Genomic DNA, 23,930 nt, shown 5'->3' with positions numbered 1-23,930 from the left:
TCTCTACAATAGAATGTTCTTGTTATCATTTTGGGTTAATAAAAACTCTTTTAAGAGATAGAATATTTTCAGGAGAAACAAATTATAAATCTCAGGATTTCTTCCATGGAAAGGAGAACAATTAGCAATTTTATTTTGTTAATTTGTTGTTTATTGTTATTCATGGTTATATCAATCAGCAAATTTCCACTGTGTGTTCCAAATATAACTTCCTGTTCATATTCTCCTTCAGACAATTTTTTCATAAATTCTTCAAAATCCTGATCAATATCTTGGTTTAATTCTTCATAATAATTTCAATACATTGTAAACATTTCCTGGATATCTGATATTTCCCTGATTTAGAATGTATTTATTTATTTTTGCATTGTTTTTGTATTATTCATTCCAGTAATTAACTTGAATCTATTATTTGCCCTATGTAGATTTTTTTTGGTTTATTCGTGTGGGAATGCCATTTCATTATCCATTTCTGTTTCAGTTTGTGTGAAATAACTTTCTTAGTATTTCTATTTTTCCTGTTTCTATGGTGGTTTCTTCCACTTTTTCTACATGTAACTTGACATTGTGTATTGTAGTGCTTTGTGGTTATTCCATATTTTTTTCGCACTCAAGTTTTCTAAACAAATATGTCTTTAAAAAGTCCTGAAGAATCATGTCAATAACTTCCACCTTATTATTAAAACCCATGTAATCTATACTTCCCCAATAATGTCTATACTGCATATCAATATATTTAAAAAAATTCAAGATAAGCACGGTAGTAAAAAAGTTTAAAAAAATGATGCAAAGACACTATAGCATAAGAGTAAGCAAGAACTCCACTTAAATGACAATGTCACTTATGTCATTACTGTAACATACCTAACTCAATCAAACACTACAGGAACATTAGGAATAACAATGATGTATCTCAACCTTGCACTTTTTGACTTTAGGAGAAAGGTAACTTTATTGGAAAGTAGTTTGAAAGGATACATCTTGACTGTGAAAGAGACAGTCGTCACAGATAGTGTGTTGGGACAGTAATGTCTGAGATAGAACGGAGTATGTTGGTGATACAGAAGGTCTGAAAGGAAGTGATGATCAGAATTTTATATGGTCTGGTAGTTTGCTTTATGAGTTGGATGAGCTGAGGTCGGCATGGGTTTCATTATCATCAGTACTGAAAGAGCCAAATAGGTACAAGTCAAATTCACACATATTTTTAATTTTCATTGTTTTACTTGGGTTCAGGAATTTCTGCACTGATAAAATGACTCAGAATTTTCTATGGATAAGGACAGAATTCAGAATTTACCATTTTTGTTAATGATCATAACTAATTGTAGGTTGATGAGAAATAGCTAATGGAAGAGTAAATGTATTTAAGAATATAATGCTTCCTGAAGTTCTATGCCTAGGTCATTGTTTGTTGAAATAGAACCCAAGATAAAGCAGTTTAAGAGGGTTATCTTCTTTTACACAATATTCTAGTATCACTATAATGTCCATGTCTTTGAATGTGATGATTATATCTCTGATCTATTGTTTATCTTCGCTGCTTATAAATGGGATATATGTCTAGTATGTAATTTTGCTACTGGAACTGGAATATGGAGGTGTTGCTGGTCCTGGATTCAGTTTATTGCCACTGAGGAACAGGAAGTTGATTAATTTTGAGACAGAGTGATGCGCTTGTTTTGGTTTTCTTTGGGAATTTTACTGACAATGGAATTAAGTTTCATGTTTTGGATGATAAGTAACAATACTAGGTTGTCTCTTGTTAAATTTGTTTTCAAGGAGTAATTTTATAAACAGCAATGCCAGTGTTCTGCTGGGGGGGGGGGGGTGTTTAGCTTACTTTGGGATGTCTTGTTGAGCAACAGTTATTCCATGACTTTCTTGTTAACAAGCGAAAAGAAAACTGTCTTTGCCTCACAGTTATTTCACATCTTGAAATCATTCTTCAAGGATATTACCCACTATGGATTGCATTCTGTGTGTAGGCTCTAACTATATCTATCCTGGTCAATATATAGTATGATATGACATATATAGTATGAAAAGGCATTCAAATCCTGCTTATATTTATTTTATGACTCATACAGTTATATTTATGATATGAAGATTTTTTTTTCTGCAAAGATACATGCAATACAATTTCCTTGGGTAATTTAACTTGTTATAATTTTATTTAAATGAATGCATTACACTTTTGCTTTATTATGTAAAACACCATGAGTTTTAGAAACATGCCATAATTAAAAGTTAACCAGCTTATGAAATATTTTGTCATATTGTGAAATATGCTCTCAGTTTGTTGATCAGTTTAGATACACTCTATCTGAATTATTTTTTTTATTATTATAAGGCACCTCCACATCTTTCCTGTTTTATTTTTCTGTCATGGTTTCCAAGTTGTTAGGGTACAAATGTTATTGAGTCATTGCCACAGTTTTCCTGCTGGCACTGAAATACTCTAACTGCCTTTCTCAAGAGGAGCACTCTCCTCCTGCTAGACCTTGGCATATCATTAATGCTTGGATTTTTAAAGAATTAAGAGAAAAGGTTGACAGTAGCACCTATTCAATCACACAAGATGTTAAATAAAGTTTGAGCACTTCTTTCATAATAACCAGCACAAAACAGAAGAGGGGAGGGGTCTCATGGAATTTGCCTAAGATTATGGCATTACTTCTTATGAGACCTCAACTGGATGGAATCTGCTCTGCATTTCTGGTGGCGCATACAAACCTTACTTTCTTTTGTCAGGCATAGATCTTCATGCAAATCACATGCACCACATCAAGGAGGGCAATATTACATAATATTTTCTTCTGAGTCTATCAATCCATCCATTTTGAAATAGATAAAACATCAACTAAAAGTAGAGAAGTCTTTTTTGTAAACCCTCAGTCTTGAAACTGTCTAAACTATTAATATCGAAGAGTACACAATGCCCCCTATTCAAATGTTCTCTTCGGATTATGTCTCTCCTAGATATTCCACATAAAAAGATTAGAATGGGAGAACACCTAAAATCGGTGACCTGACAGACTTCTGACTGCAGATATAGACCTAATTAAAATAAGCGATAATATGCAATATCAAATGTCTAACAGAAAAAAATGTGCTCAACACACACCGTTCTCAAGTGACCCTAATTTCCATGTCCCATGTTTTACCTCTCAACGTTGTCCCGGGTCTCACAAAATGTGTGACTTTGTGACAAAACAGTAAAGGTTAAAGCCATAATATAATTCTATACATCACATGTACATACTTCTTATTCAGCCAATAACGCAGAGTTACACAAATCCTTTTAATCGGTGTTGTCAATAGATTTAAATGTGCCCAACATTTGGGGCCTTTATTCAATGCTTAATTTTGACTCTCTCACCGATTTTAAATATTTGTGGTTGAGAACTATTCTTCGGGTTCCTAGTTAAATAAAATAAAATAAGAAATCGCAGCATATAAACAAGAAATGATTCTTTTACCTAACTATGTAACCACGTAATTGGCCAAGTTTACCTTTAGACGTGGTAGAAAAATAAGGCAGCTAAAAATGGTAATCTTATGATGCAGACATCCTGGTAATGTAAAAAGTGCGGGGCACCAGGCATTTAGGACCCTGCGGCTTCTCGGTGATACTGGTCTCACCAGCTTAGAGGAACGTTAATAAACGCTGAACTTTTTTACTTCACTTTGTAGGAAAAAAGTGTTAGTGAAGCAGTAGCAATAACAAACAGGCGGTGGCGGAGGTTCGAGTATCCGTCTGCACCACTGTCCTTGTGTGAGCACAGTGGCGGCGCTGCGCCGTGGAGGACACCGTGACAACAGCTGGGGCTCCCCGGCTCAGCCTTGGAGACGCACCGGGAAGCTCCATCTGGAAATATCGGAGGGAGGAAGAGGAGGAACCAATTCAGGGTGTGGGAGGCTGGCATCGAGGTGAGGTGGGCACTAATGGCACCAGGTGAAAACATGAAGGGGAGGTGATACAAAATCATACAGAAGAAACGGAAACGAACATCAAGACAGACAGAACGCAATTACGTGCACTCGGGAACAGAACCTTACGGAGGGGCAGCTGTGTGATACAAACTTAGCCTTTTACCCTTCTGTCTCCTACAAGTGGTGGTCCTGCTGGTGCGTACACCTGTACTGTCATTTATTGGGAATCCCTTGTTCTTTACATGCTGAATATTGGATCAGTCTAGCAAGTCTTAGATGCAGATACGTTTTGGCGTTTTTTTCCCTTTTACACTTAAAACAGACAGACACGTACTCTTAACTGCACTCTTGGTTACCGGTGCCCTTTAAGTGAAGGCGAAACAATGTATGTGAAAGTTCTACACCTGTACCTGCTCATGGGCCCGCTACTATCAATAACCTGGTGAGCAACAACATTGTAACAATTATTTATTAGGCTTTTGTCTGTGCTTTGTTGCTGAGTACCCCGTGGAAGTCGGTGGCTGGTTTCGAGCTTGTTGCATTTGACATATTTTGTATTCTTTTTTTTTTATTTATTATTATTGCTGGTTTCTGTTTGCAGTTAACTGTGTGCTAATCCGTGATGAATAGGAAGTTTACTGATTTCTGTTTGCAGTTAACTCTGTGCTAATCCGTGATTAATAGGAAGTATCTGGTCATTTGATTAGTGCTGTCAATGAAGGTGTGCTGGTATCCAAAGCAGGTACTAACGAGTGAGCAGCAGGTGTCTTCTGCGCACAGACCTCCTGAAACATGCATGCATCGATGCTTGGGAAGCGTTAAGTGCTGTGACGTGTTTCACATAGCTTTCTGATGTTCAGTTTGTGTTTAAAAAATAAATATATATGTATGAAAAGACATGATGTTCTACTAGCCAAACATAACATTCTAATGACCCAGCGAAACAATTTAGGCCGAAGTGAAAGGTGTGTCTCTAATAACAGTAATGAGGAGGGTTTGCGAGCAGATAATCCGAGGCTTGGTGGCCAAGGTGACTTAAATGCATTACATTCTATTAGCAGAGTGCACTGTTTTTACGCAGTAAACATTTTTTTCAGGGACTGTATTTTAAACTGAATACATCTATTTAATTTTGCCTCTCTGTACACCCCTGAGCTGCACAAATCCCACAAGCAAAGGCTGTCAGGAGCTTGGAGGGCGTACTGTTCTGTGCGGTCTTACTGGGACGGTTTACTATGCGCCCCAGCCCCTGGTGTCTTGCCTTTTATCATTGTTGCCAAATGCATTTCATGATTCTGACAGCCCTTCCTGCAGCAGCAGCCTCTGCACGCTTGAGTGACAGTGGGCGATTACAATCATCGTTTCCAAGGCATTGTTGGAAGGTTGTAAAGCGTTTTTATAAATGGATTTCTTGAGTATTGTCTTGCAGCTGTACTTTCCCTACCGTGGAAGTTGAGTGTTGAGACATGCTCTAGCTTGCTGCTTTTTCTGCATATCTGACTAAATACTACAGACAGGAGCAGACCCTTGCTGAATGGTTTTAGCAACGCTAATGGGCAATGTTACAGTTTGCTGGTTTGCAGCAATCTGACGTTAGGAAGTAGTTTTCAGTTGTAATAATTAATGTCTGTACTAACACTGTAAAAACAAGGAGGAACATTTATTTACAGCAGTTGTGCTTACATTAGTTGTATAGGTTTTAATAATGCCCAGATCAGCCGATGCTTCTGTTAATAACATAACTGCCATATAGGTAGACGCATGGGTGAAACAGCTGTAGTTGCCTCCCACCTCCAACCACAGGTGATGTTACTGGGAAGTAGTGCACAGTCCTCGAGTTCCTTTTTGTGTTAAACAGGAGTTTGTTTATAATGCCCCACCACCAAAACAACTGTTGTGTTAAACAGGAGTTTGTTTATAATGCCCCCACCACCAAAACAACTGCCACTGTAAGAGATTAGACTGAACTAATTTCAGTTATGTGGTTGAATCTGTGTTGCTGTCACATTAATAAAAAAAAAAAAAAAAAAAAAATGAATAGTTTATTTGTTAACTGGTTAAAGGATTAATTCAAAAGGACTTTAATGAAACACAGTGCATAAACAGAAAGGGGAAGTTATACAATAATACCTGGGCGTTTTTAAGGTTAAATATATCAAAGCAGCAGGAAAAACACAACCCTGAGGCAGACTTATCCAACCAAAGTTCAGCTCTGGACTACATTTTGGAAATCGGTGAAAACAGAAACTGAAAGTAATATTGGCTCAGACCAAACTGCTGTAAAAGCATTGTGTTCAACTTGATCATTTGTGAGTGTGTGTGTGTGTGTGTGTGTGTGTGTGTGTGTGTGTGTGTGTGTCTGGTGCTACCAGCACTAGCATGTAGTACTAGTATGTATGTTTTAATAACATTTCACAAAGCTGTCCCTTGTTTAGATCAAATGACTACCGATGTGTAGGGTATGTAAAGTTTTTATGCTGTCAGGTGTATGCACGTTATTGTATGCACGTTATTCTTCTGTCCTGTTTTTCCTCAGTCTTTTACTGTACTTTGTACTTGTCTGACTCTTTCACGTCCATTCTCTCTACCCACCTCTGTTTTTCTTGTTACTTTGTCTGTATAGTAGTTGCCTTATAACACATGTTGATGCACATTTCTTTTCACACCAAACATATACCAGATATGAGCTGATTACATGCAGTAAACAGAGTGTCAAGTAGAGAAAATAATCTAGGAATGGTAGTATAAACTGAAGTGTTAGCGTCCCTGTATGGGTTGAAAATAATTTCTTTTGAAATCACTTTAAGAAGTTGCCATGTATGAAGGATAATAGGATAATTGTTTAGTTACATCTTATGTGAGAAAGTTAACTCAGCAGGTGTTTCATTGTCTGTTGGTGCTATGCATTTCTTTGAATAATATGTGGCATTTTGAGCAATGAATGGTCTTCACTATTGACACAGCCATGTCACATAGGGCATATGAACTGATGAAGCCATATTTGTCGGTGCCTGGTACATGACATGAAAATAGAGACTTCACAGTAATCTCCATGGGGCATATAACTGAGAAAGAGGTATGGTACTTATTGCTATGGGGTCATATAAGAAAAAATTTGGGTGGCAGTGATGACCATGTACATGAATGAATAGAAGCTGTTGGCAGTTTCTATCATCAAACTAAGTGATTCTAGCTTAGCAGTTACTGTAATAGGGTCATATGAACAGAGAAGCTTATTTGGTAGTGACTTCCTTGGGCCATATATGTAGTGAAATGCTGACTGGTAGGAACATTCATGGATCTTAATCAGTACACAGAGAGGCTAGGTTGCCAGTGACTTCCTATGAGATATGACTATTAAGACAATGGAGTGGTTGTGACTTCCCTGCGACACAAGTTCTAGGCTAATTTAGCCGTGACTATGGATGAGGCAGTGAATCGCATGGAACACATGCACAGGAATAATTTGTTGGTAGGGAATGCCACAGATCAAATGAACTGAGAGGTGGTAGTGTGGTTGTTATTGCCATGGGGCATATGAAAAAACAGACTGGTTAGCAATCACTACTTTGGATTCATTAACCGAGAAGCAGACTCCGCCATGACTACCATGGGGCCTACAAATAATGAAAGGATTAGGTTTGAGAATTACTGTTTGGGCAAAAGTGGAGAAAGGCAACTGTTTGGTAGTATTACACTGACTTCTTAATGTTACATCGTGTTGTAAAACTTTGCAGGAGAAAGATCAAGTTGTCATAGATGTGTTTTGGTTTCAATGGACATAGAAAAGATGCAAAAGGAAATGTTTTTTTTTTGTTTTTTGTTTTCCAGGAGTCTTAATCCATTAAGCTTTCCCACATTTATATTACTTATTTAACCCACTCATTCCTTCAGGTTTGGGGGCTTTGCTTACTCCTAGGAGAGAATCGAGCAACTGGAAGTGACCGCCATTATCCCAGGTGTCCGGTGTTTTTACTTGTTCTAAACGTTTACCCTTAAACTCTTACATGCTATAGCATCATTAGGCAAGGATGGCTATAGGGGACTGTCTGAACATGTGCTCTACTCCCATCATGTGTCTACAGTAGTGAGGAAATCGGTTTGTGTTGTGTAAAATATAAAAAGGGTATGGCATCTAGATGCAAGGGGGTTAAGCAACAATTAGAATGTCTACAGAGGTTTCTTACTAGAAGAATACAGGGCATAAGTAACTTGTTCTATTCAGACCGACCATCTCAAAGACCCATCCCTGTACTTGGTCTCCTACAAGCTGTTGAGGGGAGATCTATGCCTGGCATACAAGGCACTGTCAGAATCCACCCTGATGGACCTCCTGCATATCTGCAAAGCAAACTGCACCAGAATTACCCATTCTAAACACTTAAAACCTTGCCTTTGATATAAATATAACCTACTGGAAAAACATATGTATCCCAGAGACTACCCCTTATGTGGAATAGGATCTACATCCATAAGAAGCAGAGTTCCTCCCTAACCCAAATCAAGAGTAACTTGGACAATTGGATGGGGAACAAAAGGTTTGCCACCTATGTCTGTAATGGACACAGGCAGCCTGTAAATGGTTCATCTTTCAGGCTCCTGTTTGTAAATGTTTTAATCTCTCAAGCCCCTACTTACACTTATCAAGGGTACCAGAACTTGTCAGAGATTTGGAATGCATGGTTAGGCTTAAAAAGGCCCGAGTAGTCATTATTCTAGGTGTCGGCAACCCCCCCCCCCCCGATATGTATGCTGTTCCTTTCTGCCAGTGCTGCTAAGTGTGCAAGTCACTAATCAAATAGAGGTTGCTTGGTTCATAGCTGGGGCTTTATCCCTCTGGCACAAATAAAGAATGAAAAGGTAACTTTTACTTTGTTTTACAACTCTTCCCTTCTTTGGAGTTTCTGCACCCTTGTAGATGATACGCACGTATATTTAGAAAGAGAGAGAGAGAAACCGAGAAAGAAAATGGGTGAGGCGAAATATTTTTTGTTTAGGTGTGTATTGGTGATCTTTTCAGTGTTACATTGGGAACGGAATTTTTCAGAGGGGTTCAGTGTTTTAGCAGTGATTTAGCTGCATTTCAGTTAACTAACATGACATTAAGCATTCTAAATCCCAAATATTTAGAGAATGGTTTGTTGGTAAAAAAATTCCTTGTCATATGTTAATAGACAGAGGCTACAGGCAGTAATTACCCTGTGGTATAGGAAAAGAAGGCTGTAGTTTGACGGTGTTGCATATTTTTAGTGGAAGTCCTGAAAAAAAAAAAAGCTCTAGTTAGCTTAGACTTACAAAAACTCAACATCTTTGCATGTATAAATGTTGCCTCTAGACTGTGTAAAGATATTTTGAAGTCATGAGTACAGAGATCTTTATGTGCACAGGCCTGGGTTGAAGAATACATGCCTGCATATGCAGGCCATCAGCAAGACAGATTATTTTGTAGAACTTTCAGAGCAACAGGTTGCATAGTGGCACATGAATAGCATTATTTCCTCACCACAAGAGGTTCTGCAGTTTGATTCTTGACTAGGGTGCCTTCTGTGCACAGTCTGCATTTCATTTCTTGCAGTGAGGCAATAATGCTATCCACTGTGCCATACCTACATTCCAAAGTAGGTGCACTGAACACTCAATTTGGCCACAGGTGTGTGAGTGTGGTGTGTAAGAACTACAGCAGCAGGTACATCCATCTGGTGGTGTAAACCTTTGCTTTAGATTGTCACTGTTAAGACATCCAAACTCCATATGCAAAAATGGGTAAAAAGGGGTTGTGGATGGATGGAAGGCTTGTTATAAGAAAATCTTCATGGAATGGTATTACAGTGCCCCAAATGGCCAAGAACAGATTAACAACTTGTGTATTAATTGCATTTTAATTTACATTCCATATGGCCACACAAAGTTCTAAGGAAAGTTTTTTTTCTTTTAACTGCACATAAATTATTTAATTTTAAGTTATGAGTTCGCATTTTAAAACTTTCTTGAATTTTCAAGAAGAATAATGGGATTGCTGTGCATAATGAGTCAGTAAATGAAGTTAAAAGAAAAATGTAAGTCATGGGTGTCCTTTTCAAAACTTTCTGAATTTTGCTAGAATCAATACGTCATTATCTTTACCATTGCTGGTTTTGGTCATTGCTACTATTTATTTCTGAAGTTCTAACTGATTAGTAACAGAAGAATATTTTTAGAACCTACTACTTCAACTCCAGTGCCATTTGCTCAGTTACCTGCTCACTGTGACCTGTCCATTTAGCCATTTGCTGCAGCTCACGGCATCTCCTGCTATTCCCCCTCTGAACTTTATCTATTCTAACACCATGGTTGTACCATCTTGGATGCATTGTTAGAGATTGGAGGTGTACTTTAGGCTGTACACAAAATCGTATACAAAGATAAGCATTTAGCTACCAGCATGTAGTAACAAAGCATTTGGAATACAATCTCAATAAGTAGAATCAGACCTTAATGTTCTCTACTATTTGTACACCTGCCCAGAAATGAAGAGCAATCATGCCAAAAGTTGTAGCGGAGATTAATTTTACTTTAACAATGCTGGGTGCACGTGCTTGGAGGCAGCATTTCTTTCCCTATTTTGAAGTGCCACTGAGTTTGTCAGTAAATTAAATCACTTCCTTGTTTTCAATCATTGCATTTGGAATCGTGTCATTCAAGTGATTCCACTAAAATTAAGTCTACTGGTATTAAACCCAGTAAGCCAATGAGTCACAAAAATGGAAAAAAAATCCTAACTTTCTTAAATGTTGAAAATTCATGGCTGAACACCTGTGGAGTAGATGTGCATACCTAAGAACTGGTAGTTTGTTCCTGCATAACATCTGGCAGCACAAAAAAAAGTAAGTACTGCATATGATAAATGTAGTTTTTCACTCCTCTACAGGTAATCAAAGTGAATTTCCTTGATCATCAGTAGTCAATCAAGGAACTTTACATCAAGCCCAGCCTTCCATACAAAGCCATGACTGGTGTGATTTTTTTAGGTCTGCACCAGCAATGATGTGATTTTTTAAGTGTGCACCAGCAACAACTAACTCTTTTGGGGGGGGGGGGGATTTCTTCCTTCAAGCCAACCATGAAGGCTGTAAGTAGAAGTTATGGAGGTGTGGAGGGCTTTTCCCTCGTATCAGTGTTGTAAGGGACTTGCCCCCCTGCAAAAGACACTTAGTTAATTTTTGCACGCTTGTATGTGTTCGGTATTTTTTGCTGTTTCCAAAACTCAGTGTTGTGAAACTCACCATTTTGTAGTAGAACCATAGCTTTCACAAATCCTATACGCCCCCCCCCCCAGATACACACACACATAGCTTTCAAAAGTCCTATACATCCCCCCCAGATACACACACGCATAGCCCCCCCCCCATACACATACAAAAACATTGAGCTTGTGCTTCATCAGCCTCTCATGCCATATAACGTCAGATAAAGTGACATTCATGTTCACTGACTCGGTGATGCCAGACCTGGTGCTCACTGACTCGGTGATGCCGGACCTGGTGCTCACTGACTCGGTGATGCCGGACCTGGTGCTCACTGACTCTGTGATGCCGGACCTGGTGCTGAAACAGTAAAGGTTTACCTGTTCAGATTATACCTAATATATACTTCTCCTTCATTAGTTGTCTGTAATAATACAGTTCATATGATAACCAGATGTTTAGAGTGGTATTTGAATGTATTATTTTTCCATTAATTCTCTTGGGAAGGGATTTTAAGAAAGAGCTGAGCAGGTTCACTGACATTCCTCCACCTGTTGTCTCTCCTAGCGGCTAGTGGCAGATTACAGGCATATAACAAGTATTTCTTTGTTATATAGCTTTTTAGTTTTATATGTGGGGTTGCGTACTCTATGATGTGCATAACTTCCAAAGTAAAGAAGCTGTAGTTTTTCTGTTTTCTTTTTTATATGTATACCTTAATATTAGTGTTTCAACAATGTTGTTAAAATGTGGATGGTTAGCTTGGTTGAAACATTCATGCATGTCTTTGTGTATCTGATTTATGTGCTAACACTATTTAATATAAGTAAAATAAGACTGAATAAAATGTGTCTATGTTAACCAAAGTTGATTTAAATATAGTTTAACTATGTTGACTAATTTTTAATTTCTACTTCTGTCATTCTTTATAATTTAATAATTACAGTAGTTTTAAATTGCCTAAAATTTTGAGCTGTTAATCTGTCCTCTAAATTTATATCATATTTGTGCATGATTTCATATGTTGAAATAATTTGTTGCTCCCTTTACAATTAAACCAATATACTAGGCCATTTCTTCATAATTGTATCATTTTTATCACGAGTGTCTTTGATTAAAAAAAAAAAAAAAATATATATATATATATATATATATATATATATATATATATATATATATATACTTGACATATAATAAAAGTCATTTTTATGACTATGTATAAAATTTGTGCATGATTTCAATATTATATTGATTTAAAAGTTGAATTTGTGGGGATGAGGTATAAAAGTTTAAGGAGGTAAGGAATTTGATTGTTAATAGTGTTTTGGAATGTCTGTAATGTGAAAAAATATATTATTGCAAATAGTTTTAAGCATTTGTTTCCAATTTACACTGAAAGACTAATGCAAACACTGGACAATAGTCTAATAATAGAGGATAAAGTATTTGATGCAAGGTGTGGCAATCCTATAGTTACATTTCACATTTTCTAATTGTAATGTCTAATAGAGAGGTGTATTTGAATACCACTTGAAATCTGTAATTATCTTCATTTCTCATGAATGATTTTTGTTTAGCATTAGAGAAGTGGCTGGAATAATGCATAATTCAGCAAACATCATTGTAATTAAGCTCACTATGGGATTCATGAACAATTGTGTAGGCTTTGCGCGAAACCTACACAATGATTACGTGTTAGCCCAATGAGCAACAGCACTAATTGCATATGCATGCTGCTTATCACACAAACATGTTTTTGCAGCCAGCATCCAGTGTTGGCAGCCTGGCAAATGTGTTAAGCAGCATGGGCACACATAGTAAACAAACACTCCTGCCTATGGGCAAGCCTGTTAAACATGCCTGTGTGGACAGCACAAAAAGCTACATAGGGCAAATAATGCCAGCTGTGCCAGGCAGGGAAAGTGTACTGTGCATAAATATCAAACATACGAATACAGAAATAAGTAAGAGGGTAGGGGACATGGCAAGAGCAGCCACAGTTGATTGGTTATCAGATGGTGAAAGTGTGCTGATGACAATGTGCACAGAAATCCAAGGGATGTGTACAGAAATGTGGGGTGGGGGTTAAATGTCATAATTTATAGTAAGATAATTAACTTGGTGTGCATGTCACAAAAAAATCTTGTAATAATACATTTTGTAATACGTATGTCATAGTAGTGGTCTTACTTCCAGAGCAAATGTAGCTAAATAAAAACAGACATGCTATCATAAGATGTGACAGTTATACAAATTGGATTAACATTGTAACAGAGGGGATTGCATGACAAACAAATGTCATTAACATGCTGAGTTGAGATGACATTTGACAAGGACAGTACGTACATTATGGGATATTTGCACGGCATGAGTTTACATACATACATACATACATACGTACATACAAATATTTCAAGCAAGGACATTAATGCTCTTCTAGCTTGCCAATATACCAAAACACTTGTTCCTATAATAAGTGTCAACGCTGCTCTTAAAAATATCTAAACTAGTACTTGCTTTGCATCAGCTACTCAGAGAACCAATCAGTACACTTCTCATTCCTATTGAACCTTCTACATAGGTTATCTGATGATTCTCTAGTACTTTTTGACAACCCCAAACATTCCCAGAGGTACTTGTCCCTAAATGCCCTATATACCTGAATAAGATCTCCACTTAAATATCTATAAGAGACACTGCATAAGTTCAGATATTTTAGTCTTTCATAATAACTTAGATTTTCACATCCATGGATGCCCTTGGTATATTTCTGCTGTACTCTTTCCAGTTTATTCATGCTTGTTTTCCTAAAGGGTTTCCATATTGTTATTCCATACTCAAGTTTGGGTCTAATGTAACTAACAAACAATGACTTCATTATGTTTGATTTCCTAGACTTTATAAATATTTTTATACAACTTATAGTTCTATAGCTATCATTAGCCAGTTAGTTGATATGATTAGAAAAACTCCTAGCTGAATCTACCCATATACCCAGGTCCTTAAATGACAGTTTCAATCACTGTATGCTGTATTAAATATTCAGCTGTCAGTTTGTCTCCCAAATCTCATATGCTTAGTTTTGACGTATTTATCAACATATTTTTCTCCTGTGCCCAAATGGTCAATTTAGTCCAAATTATTTTGCAGACATGCCTTATCTATAACACTTGTAATCAGTTTACCCAATTTCAGGTAATCCGCATATAGACTGTAGAACACCCCAGATGAAAAAGTAAGGTCTGAAAGATACAATCTAAACAAGTAAGGGCCTAGTACAGAGCCCTGTGGGACACCTTGACTGTAACCAAGGATTTCACCTGTCCAGTTGGTGTGTGATACTTGCTATGTTCTATTTGTAAGCTATGCAGCTATCCATCTTATCAGCAGTACATCAATACCTAGTTATACTAATTTATTCAGTGCTTTGTGTATGACCCTGTCAACTGCTGAAGTTAAATCTATATAAATCACATCACAGCACAATTTTTCATTCATAGCTGTTATGCTTAATCAATATAACATGTTGGAAAATAGGAATGGGCTTAGCCACAATTTTCTTTTGCAAGAATTGAACCCATCCCATTAATATTACCACTGACCTGTGTATTACCTGCATATGCCTTAGAAATAGGTCTAAGACGTGTACAAGCAAATCTCCCTTGAAGGGAATTTTGCATCTCAATATTCTAATAGTTATGCATACCATATGTAGGTTTGTGTGGTATTACAAATGTGGGAGCAGTGTGTGACATACATAATACCCTTGCCTAAAGTACTCTTAACAGTTATTGTACAGACATAAAAAAAAACAGATGCAAACACCATATTATTATGTAATGTATTACCCAGAGTTGTGTATTATTTGCATGTGCCACGGGAGGTAGCTATAGGTATTGTCACAAACAAATGAAATTAATTTGCAGTACAGTTTCTGATAATGAATGTCATATCAGCATGTCAGACTGATCACAAGTGAGTATGCTCATGTGCACATACTTGTGATCAGTCCTATGTCAATGTTCATGGGCAAGGAAGGTTTCTCTGTATGTTTGTACATATAACACCCAAGAACTGGAGCACACTCATGTACAATAGGTTTTGAAGTTCATGGCAAAGGGCTATACCATCTCTACATGGATATTTAATAGCTTACTGAAGGAGTCTGCCATCTTGGATTGGTTCATTAGTATGCAGTTCAGTCAATAATGCTTTCATTAGCATACTCTGCTGTTTCTTACGTTTGTTTGGTGACTCTATAAAGAGTAGTAGTCCTTTATATACAATTTTAATGATAACAAAATAGTTGTGTACATTGCTTTGCAGAATAATGTATTCTAATTTGAAGTTTACTCTTTAGTGCTTGTTACTGCTATTACAGTTAATGCAGAAGATGTCATTCAGTGATTTTTGATATTTAAGGATTTTACTATTCCAATTATGTTTCAATGTCTCTATAGCCTTTTTTCTAAATCTAAGTTTAGACATTCCTTCAAGACTTAGACCTTATATAATTTAACTAATTAGATTAAGAATTAGAGTAACTTTAGGCTAGACATTGGGCAGGATTCACTAATACCTTCACTAAATGTACACCAGGTGTACAGCATTCTGAGTGAATAGACAACACAAGTGTAAATCCCACCATCTTCCTCTTTAATTTTAGTTTCCCTACTGATTTTCTTGCAGCCTTTAGTACTGAAGTGGACTCCTAAAGGTTACCGTAAAGTATAGACTATGTGTACGCTTGGTATAACCTTTGAGTGAACAGATGGTACAAAATGTGGTAGGGATGTTCTTGAATACAGATCATGTACACTTAGAGTAGATATTCATGAATCCGCCTTGTCTGTTTTAACTATAGGGTGATTAATGTTATGCTATGCAAACAAATCATCTGCAGATATTAAAATGGATAATTATTTGTTTTCATTTTCTCATCAGCTGGTGTACCATTTGCTAATGGCTCTGTTGGCAGTTCAAACAGAGGGGCATGCTGAGGCACCTTTGGTTCATTCCTTTATAAAAAATGTGTGTGTGACAAAAACTTCTATTTTAATGTATGACAAATTATATCTTTTTCATTTGGGGAGTATAATATTTTCAAAATTTCAATAATATGGAGGGTCTAAACAAGTATTTTTCTGTGTTTAGGCTAATGGTCAATAAACTGATTTTATACGGTTTTGGAAAGTCTGTTTTATTTTTCTTTCAACATTGAGTTTGTTTTCTGATTATAAAACCTGTTTGATGACAGTTTGTTAAAAGATTTAAATCATTAACATTTCTAAGATTGACACACTTCTGTGTTCCACAGTAAGTTGTGCCTATATGATGAACATAAAATTGTGTCTTGTTTTAGTATTGGGCTTATTGATGTCTGTTTCTTTAGGAATGTATCATATAACCATTTTGGACTTAAATCATTTAATAAAGGTTTTTTAGAGAAATTATTTTCTATATCTTGGCTATATTCCTATACATTCCAGAAGTTTTATTGTTAAACTTTTTAATTTGACTACTTACATAAATGTATGTATAAGTTTGTTGATAAAATTGTGCTATTTTAAATATTAGACATTTATTTTACATCTCTGTTGCTATTTATTGTTCCTTGTCATTTGAATGCAATTATGGCAATTCATATTATTTAACACTTAAATTTACATGTTGTTCAATATAAGTATTTATTTAGAAGATGTAGAATGAACATATTAGTTTGGATTTTGGAGCATGTAGCGGATATCGGGAATAAGAGGCTGGATAAAGCTTTAGCAAAACATTTTGTGGAGTATGGTGCTGCTCATTGTTTTAAATTTGCTATCCTTGAAATGTTAACTGAGGCTCTACAGTTGGTGACCCTGCAAATAAGACTGAGTGCAAAGAGCTACACTTTTTATTATTAAACTGCAAGCCAATGTTAAACCTGGTTTAAATTACAGTATTTTAAGGCCGGTGCTTTATAAGCATGGCCTACTTCATTGCGCTCATTGGTTCAGCAGCTTTGTTTTATGATGGGCAGCAGATGTCCCTATTGATATCGTATTTAATTTTTATGTCTGCTAAATGTGTTTTTATTGGTTGTTTTTGGATTTGTGTGTGCTGACAGCAGATGTCACGATTGATGTCATATTTAAATTCTGTCTCTGCTATATGTGGTTTTATTGGTTGTTAGATTTCTGTGATGTTGTCTTGTACCAAGGTCTGAGGAAGCGGTCTTCCACAAAAGTGCTTACCTTTTTGTTTACATTAGTTCTTTTTATTGTGCTGCTTTTTGCTGCTCATTGCTGTGGTGGTCAAAGTCTTCTGTTATTCTATTTTCAATAGAACATAATCTGTAAGCCATACTGATGCCAGTTCTGTTGCATACATATTTCTAATGGACTTGCTTACTTTGTTAGCCAAGAGTTGCTCATTTGTGCCACACGGGAATCTTCTGCATTCTGATTCGCATTAACCAACTACATTTTCTCTAAATTCCCATTTTCCATGTCCAAATTCTCCATAGTTTTTCTCTCCTCCTCCTCCTCCTCTGTGCTACTGCTTCTCTTAGGCTTCTTTCCTGCTGTACAAGTCCTCCAGCACCATTTAGTAGCTACAAAGATTAGGTGTCCTTTATATACAAAAAGAATGGTGTTTGTCGTTTCGGCTTTTCCCGGTTAGGGGTCACCACAGCGGAACTCCGGTCCGCTAATGATTGGCAGATTTTTGTGGTGCCGAGTTGCCAGCTCAACTCCCAACCTTCAGTGAAGGCATGCCCATTCTCGCATGTCTTTCGAACGCCACTCGACCGTGGGGAGGACATGCAAACTCCACACAGAAGGCACTCCAGCCGAGAATCTAACAGGAGAACCTCATGCTGTGAAGCAACAGCGCTACTGCTGCATATTTACAAAATATTTACAAATGTGCAAATATATAGAAATGAAAATCTGTTTTTATACATATTCATAATTTCCTTTACGATCATGCTAAAATGTCATCTCTGTTAGCAGATATGGAAAAAAGTGGGGGGGGCTATCTGATTTTACTTAATATTGTTGCTAAAATCCATTTACTATTATACATAATTTCATTTTATTCTTTCATTCAGTATACTCCATATAACATACAATAACTTTTTATTGATTTTTTTTTATCTGCTTTTTTTTATACCTTCTAAAGAATCATTTACATAGTTTTCCCCATAACTTTTTTTTTTTTTTTTTTTTTTTTTTTACTGGTTTAAATTTAAAAACACATGTTCTGTAGTTTTTTTTTCTTATTAACAATGTAAACATACACTCTCAATTTTTATTTTTATAAGGCATATTTCCTTTTACAGGAAACTTGTATATTAAGTCTCCACAAAAAAATCTTGACATTATACTTTGACTACACCATTTGTTCTTTATTTTTGTAGCATTATTTTTTTCATCTTTTAGATTTTCCATGGTTTTACTTAATAATGTTTTATCAATTTTTATTTTCCACAAACATTATTTCTTGGCAACATTTTATTTCTTCATCTATACACTCTGTTTCTCTTTCACTTTTTTTTTTTTTTTTTTTTCTTACCGTCCTCCAAAATTCATCATACTTTAAACAATTTTACTCCTTTTCATTCAAATATCTACTTTACTTTAATGTAATCAGGCATTATATACCACTGGGTTAATTAACAATAAACTTCCTTCCTCTTTATTTGCAAACAAACCTCTTTTTACTGAATTTAATCTAGAGTCACAAATAAATGAAAAAATATCTGCAATCATTTCTTTTCAAATATCGTTGGCAACTTTACATACTAAGAATGTTATTTTCTCACCAGTATGTTATTTATCAAATAAGCCTTTTATTCTGAATGATAATTTTATATGTTCTCCAGCAAAGAAATGTTTGCTTTCTTCTATTGCTTTTCCCCCATTGAATTCTAATTACATATTTATTCCCAAATCATATAAATAACACACACACAATCCATTTGCTGTAAACTATATACTTCTATATTTACCTCACCTAACTCTTTACTTTTCTCTTTAAGCCATCCCTTTCATATCTAGGCATTTGGACAAATTATTACTTTACAATAATTGCAATTGTTATAATGGCATGTGCTTATTTTAACAGAAAAAGAATTTATTGTCCATTCAGGTTTTATATAACCCAGCCTCCTTCATTATAGAAATTATTTTGTATAATATTACTTTCATAACTAATGCAAAGAGTGTACAGCTCATTGGACATTCCTGTCTTAAACCAGTCTTCATATGTACCTCTTGGCTTAACCAGTCATTTGCAAGTAGTTTTACTTTATTATTCCTATATGCTAACTTCTGCACTCATGTTATATTCATTTATTATTACCCATAAGATTTCCTGTGCAATGTTATCAAATGCTTTAAGATCTGCTGTCATGATTTTTGCTTCTTCTTTTCTATTCATAATGTAATCCACAATTTTTTTGTCATTGATAATTCTTGACAACCCTTCTCCTTTATACTGTGTATGCTATCTTCCATAATATTTCCCATTTTAGTTTCAAGTCATTATTTTCATAAAAATCTTATAAGCATTATTATTCAATACTACCATCCCCTTTTTTTTATTGACTTCCATCTTCCTTCTGCCATATGACTTAAGTATTCCAATATGTAATTTTTTATGCATAAAACCTTCATTTAACCATTAATTTAAACCTCTTATGTATCTGTGTAAGATATATATATATATATATATATATATATATATATATATATATATATACACTCACACAATTTTTTTTTTGCCAATCCCTTAAAAAGTTTTATACATATACCCTATTCCACCTGGTCCTGCAGTTGAATCTATATTTATGTGTTGTAATACTTTATCTAGCTCATATAAAGAAATCTTCTTTGCCAGCTCATTAGTGTCTATTTTTTTCTGTTCACCTCTTACTTTCCATGTTTTTTCACTACCCTTTTTTTACTTCTTTCTTGGTGATATTGTAAGTTTTTTCATTTTCTCCTTTTACATTTTTCTGTTTCTCTCATTACATTACTGTCTTCCTTTGCTAATCTGTTTGTCACTTGATATTTCTCTTTTTCTTGTAAAAATATCTTTGCTTGTATAACAATTCTTGTATTGTTCTTTTTTTTTTCATATTCTTTTTCTTTGTCAAAATAATTTTTATCATTATGGTCTAAATCTTCCATATTTATTTATATTTTTTCTTTCTCTACTTTTCTCACATCATATTGCCACTGTAAAATATTTATTTATATTATTCTCTATCATTCAGACCAATTTTTATAAAATGTTCTCATGGTAAGATATTTGACAATTGTATTGGCTCTATCCACCTTCAATCCACACTTTCAGAAAATCCTATCTCAACTGCCCCCTTTCTCCTGTAACTAAACCTTCTGATACTATAAAATAATCCATTTCAGTTCTATACATACCCCTTTTTGTAAGTCAATGAATTTTTGCCCCAAAGTTTTTTAACTTGACACATTTTATGACTGCTAACATTTTTCTTATATCATTTTTTATGCTTGCCCCTTAAATCACAATTCAAGTTTCCAGTTACTATTATTTATATATATATATGTATGTATGTATGTATATGTATGTGTGTGTATGTATGTGTGTATATATGTGTATATATATATATATATATATATATATATATATATATATATATATATATATATCACTACATAGTCTAAAATCTGATTTTAAATAACATTTCCTTTTATAATTACATTTCCTTTTATAATTAGTAATAAGAATAGAATGTTATATGTGCTTGTTCTTTCCATTTTTTAATGTAGAATAGTTAATCTTCCCATTTCTGCGAACATTACATCTAATATCTTTACTGTGTTTCTACAGAATGACTGACTATTCCAGAACATCTCTCATTTCCCAAATTCCAGATTACCTTTCTTCCCCATAGTTTCTTTGTTTGTAATCTTTCTTCATGTGTTAAAAATCTTGTCTTCTAGTCTATTACAACACACCAAAATCCCTGTTGTTCTTACTATATTCATAATACTATTTACATTTACAGAAAGCGCTGAACATTTTCATTTTCCCTTTTCCATAGATTCATGGTTTCATAAGTTCATAGCTAATAAGCAGGCTAGCTTTCTTAATGCACCATTCTAAGCCTTGCCATTTTCCCACTCAAAGGTGAGCATCAAGCATTGTACTATGTGACTGTGAGTCAAACACCTTAACCATTACAACAATCCACCATCACTAGCAGTATGTATCCTTTTTCATCCATTTCTTTTTCCCCTTTTGTATTTATCCCCTTTTACCAATCTAAAATTTTTCTTTTACTACTTCCCAATTTGTCTTCATCACTTATTTCAAAACCTTCTTCAGTGTCTTCTTTATTATTTCCTCATCTGTTTTTTCTGTTATACTACTTCTAAACTTTCTTCTTTGTGCATTTTCTTTTTTCTTTCTTTACTCTTATTTTTATTTTTGCAATCCATTGATAAATGTCCACTGTTGTTACCTGTATAACACTTAAATTCCCATTGTTTTGCATCATGTTCCATTTTCTCATAAATATAACATATTTTTTGTCATAGTTACTTATCAAATGCTCTTCTTTTCCACAAAAACAACATGGTTTGTGTTGTGTCCAATATTTTGTGGCAACCCTTATCCCCTGCATATTTATCATGCTTGGTATTTGTATATTTTTCTCTCTTGATTTTAAACATGATATTACAATCCTGGCCACCAGTCTATAAACATTGAATTTTTACCACATACTTTTGTTTTTCATTTTCTTCTGCCTTCTTTTCTGCTACTTCACTTTATTTTACTTTCTATGCACATTTTCTTTTCCATCTCACCACTTTTCATCAGTATTGTCTCTGCATCCTCCTTTTGGATTTTCTCCATAATCTCTCCCCAGGAAACATCTCCTTCATTTTATGGCTCACTCTGCACCACCATTTCTATAACCAAAACGTCCTATAATCTTTCAGACTGAACAGTTATAATTATATATCCGTCACTTGCTGACTTATCTCCATCAAGCAGACTTCTTTGAAATATCTCCTCAGAAGTCTGCAAAAATTCTCCAGTCTCAATATTTGCTTTCTCATCCATTTGTTTAATCAATCTGTCATCTCCTTCTCACTCCATCTGCCTCTTGTGTCTAGAATGGAAACATAAAGTGCTCCTGCAAAATTTTTTTATTGAGATATATATATATATATATATATATATATATATATATATATATATAAATCTCCATACATTATCAACTTCAGTTTAAGCATTTCCTCCCCACTCTTTTATCCACAATCAAAACCTTATTTTCTCCAAAATCTTTGTCCAAGTCCATGTTCCATTGTATTTCATTTCATTTCATCTCTGTTCCATAGAGTCCATGAACCATAAAATATTATTCTGTCCATTTTCTTCACTTCTGGTTTTTGAGCACCATAACAACCAAATTCTATTATGTCCATATTTATTTGCTCAAATTTTTACAAACCTTTCAACATATTATGTTTACATAGTTTTTCCACAAATTAACTCTTTCATATTTCAAAAACACATGCTCAGTAGTCTCAAACTCTCCACATTTATTACATATAATATCTTGTTTTTCTGTATGACATACTTGCCTTAACAATTTTCTAATAGACAATCCCCATAAAAAGTCATTACATTCTGTAATACTTTTATAGTTATTATATCTCATCATTATGGCTTCTTTGTTGTCCATTTCTAAATCTTTCCATGGATTAATGCAATAAAATGGTTCCATAATGCTTAAGCACCATTCCTTTCTATTTTTCTGACATATATTCTTTTTTTTATTTTCTATAACGCAGTTTTGTTTTGATACTCTTTCACTTCATTCACAATGCTTTTACTTCTTTTTTTTAACTTCCATTCCTTTCCATAGTTCTTTGTATTTATAATATAGTATAATTTCTGTATTTTCCTTCATAATTCCTTTTAGTATGTTATATAAAATTAAAGATGCTGCATGTGCTATTGGGTTTATTAAACCTAAGCCTCCTTCTCATCTTTCATACAAAGAATCTCTCTCTTGACTGGAATCAGTCTAGAGCCCCATATAAAAAAACATAATTCTCGTTCCTTTTCATGCTTAACAGGAATCGTATAGATGTTAACAACATAAGCAGTTTTTCCTATTACCATGGTGTTCAACAAGTATGCTGTTTTTCTATATGAAAATCTATATGATTTCCAAAAAAATAATCGTATCCTTTAGTTCAAGTACATTATCCCATTGTTGTCTATATTCATTCCTTCCAAATATTATTCTCAATATATATATCTATATATTTTTCATTGAACTCAATACTTCCTATCATACTTTCAAAACCAAATCCTTTACATTTCTCTTTATACTTAAGCCATTTTTGATGTATACTTAATTTTCCATTGACTTTTTCCAACCATACTTTAACAATTAATACAATGTTTGCCATAATTATGCATTATTGGCAATTGTGCTTCTTTCATCATTTTGCATCCACTGATACTTTTATTAATTTCCTTCACTATTAGATTTATCTAATGAGGAAATTACACTACAACTGAGAAGCCCTGTTATATTTCACCTTCTATTTTAATTTTTCCCCAATCCAGCCATTTACATTGTTTCACATAGTTCCTTTTATAAACATATTTTATTACTTGTAATATTTTTTGTTTATATTATATGCCTGCAAAATTCACCATAATGATGTATACTGAATATTATCATAGGCTTTACTTGTATCCCCTATCCTAACCTTTGCT

The 23,930-nt window shown here is 34.7% G+C and overlaps 1 protein-coding gene across 1 annotated transcript in view; it reads left to right on the top strand.

Annotated features, from left to right (window-relative positions):
* The first annotated feature begins 3,624 nt into the window (after positions 1–3,624).
* LOC122790048 (gamma-aminobutyric acid receptor subunit gamma-4-like) overlaps positions 3,625–23,930 on the top strand; it is a 3,058,882-nt gene continuing 3,038,576 nt past the window's right edge. Inside the window, exon 1 of the mRNA XM_044057614.1 lies at positions 3,625–4,378. Coding sequence (XP_043913549.1) covers positions 4,320–4,378 — 59 coding nt within the window. The 5' untranslated portion in view covers positions 3,625–4,319. The remainder of the gene's footprint in view (positions 4,379–23,930) is intronic.

Source organism: Protopterus annectens, chromosome 15.part0 (assembly GCF_019279795.1).
Source record: "Protopterus annectens isolate FY-2018-M chromosome 15.part0, PAN1.0, whole genome shotgun sequence".
Taxonomy (NCBI): domain Eukaryota; kingdom Metazoa; phylum Chordata; order Ceratodontiformes; family Protopteridae; genus Protopterus; species Protopterus annectens.
Note: the sequence above shows the minus strand (reverse complement) of the source record. Positions and strands in the feature narration are given on the sequence as shown.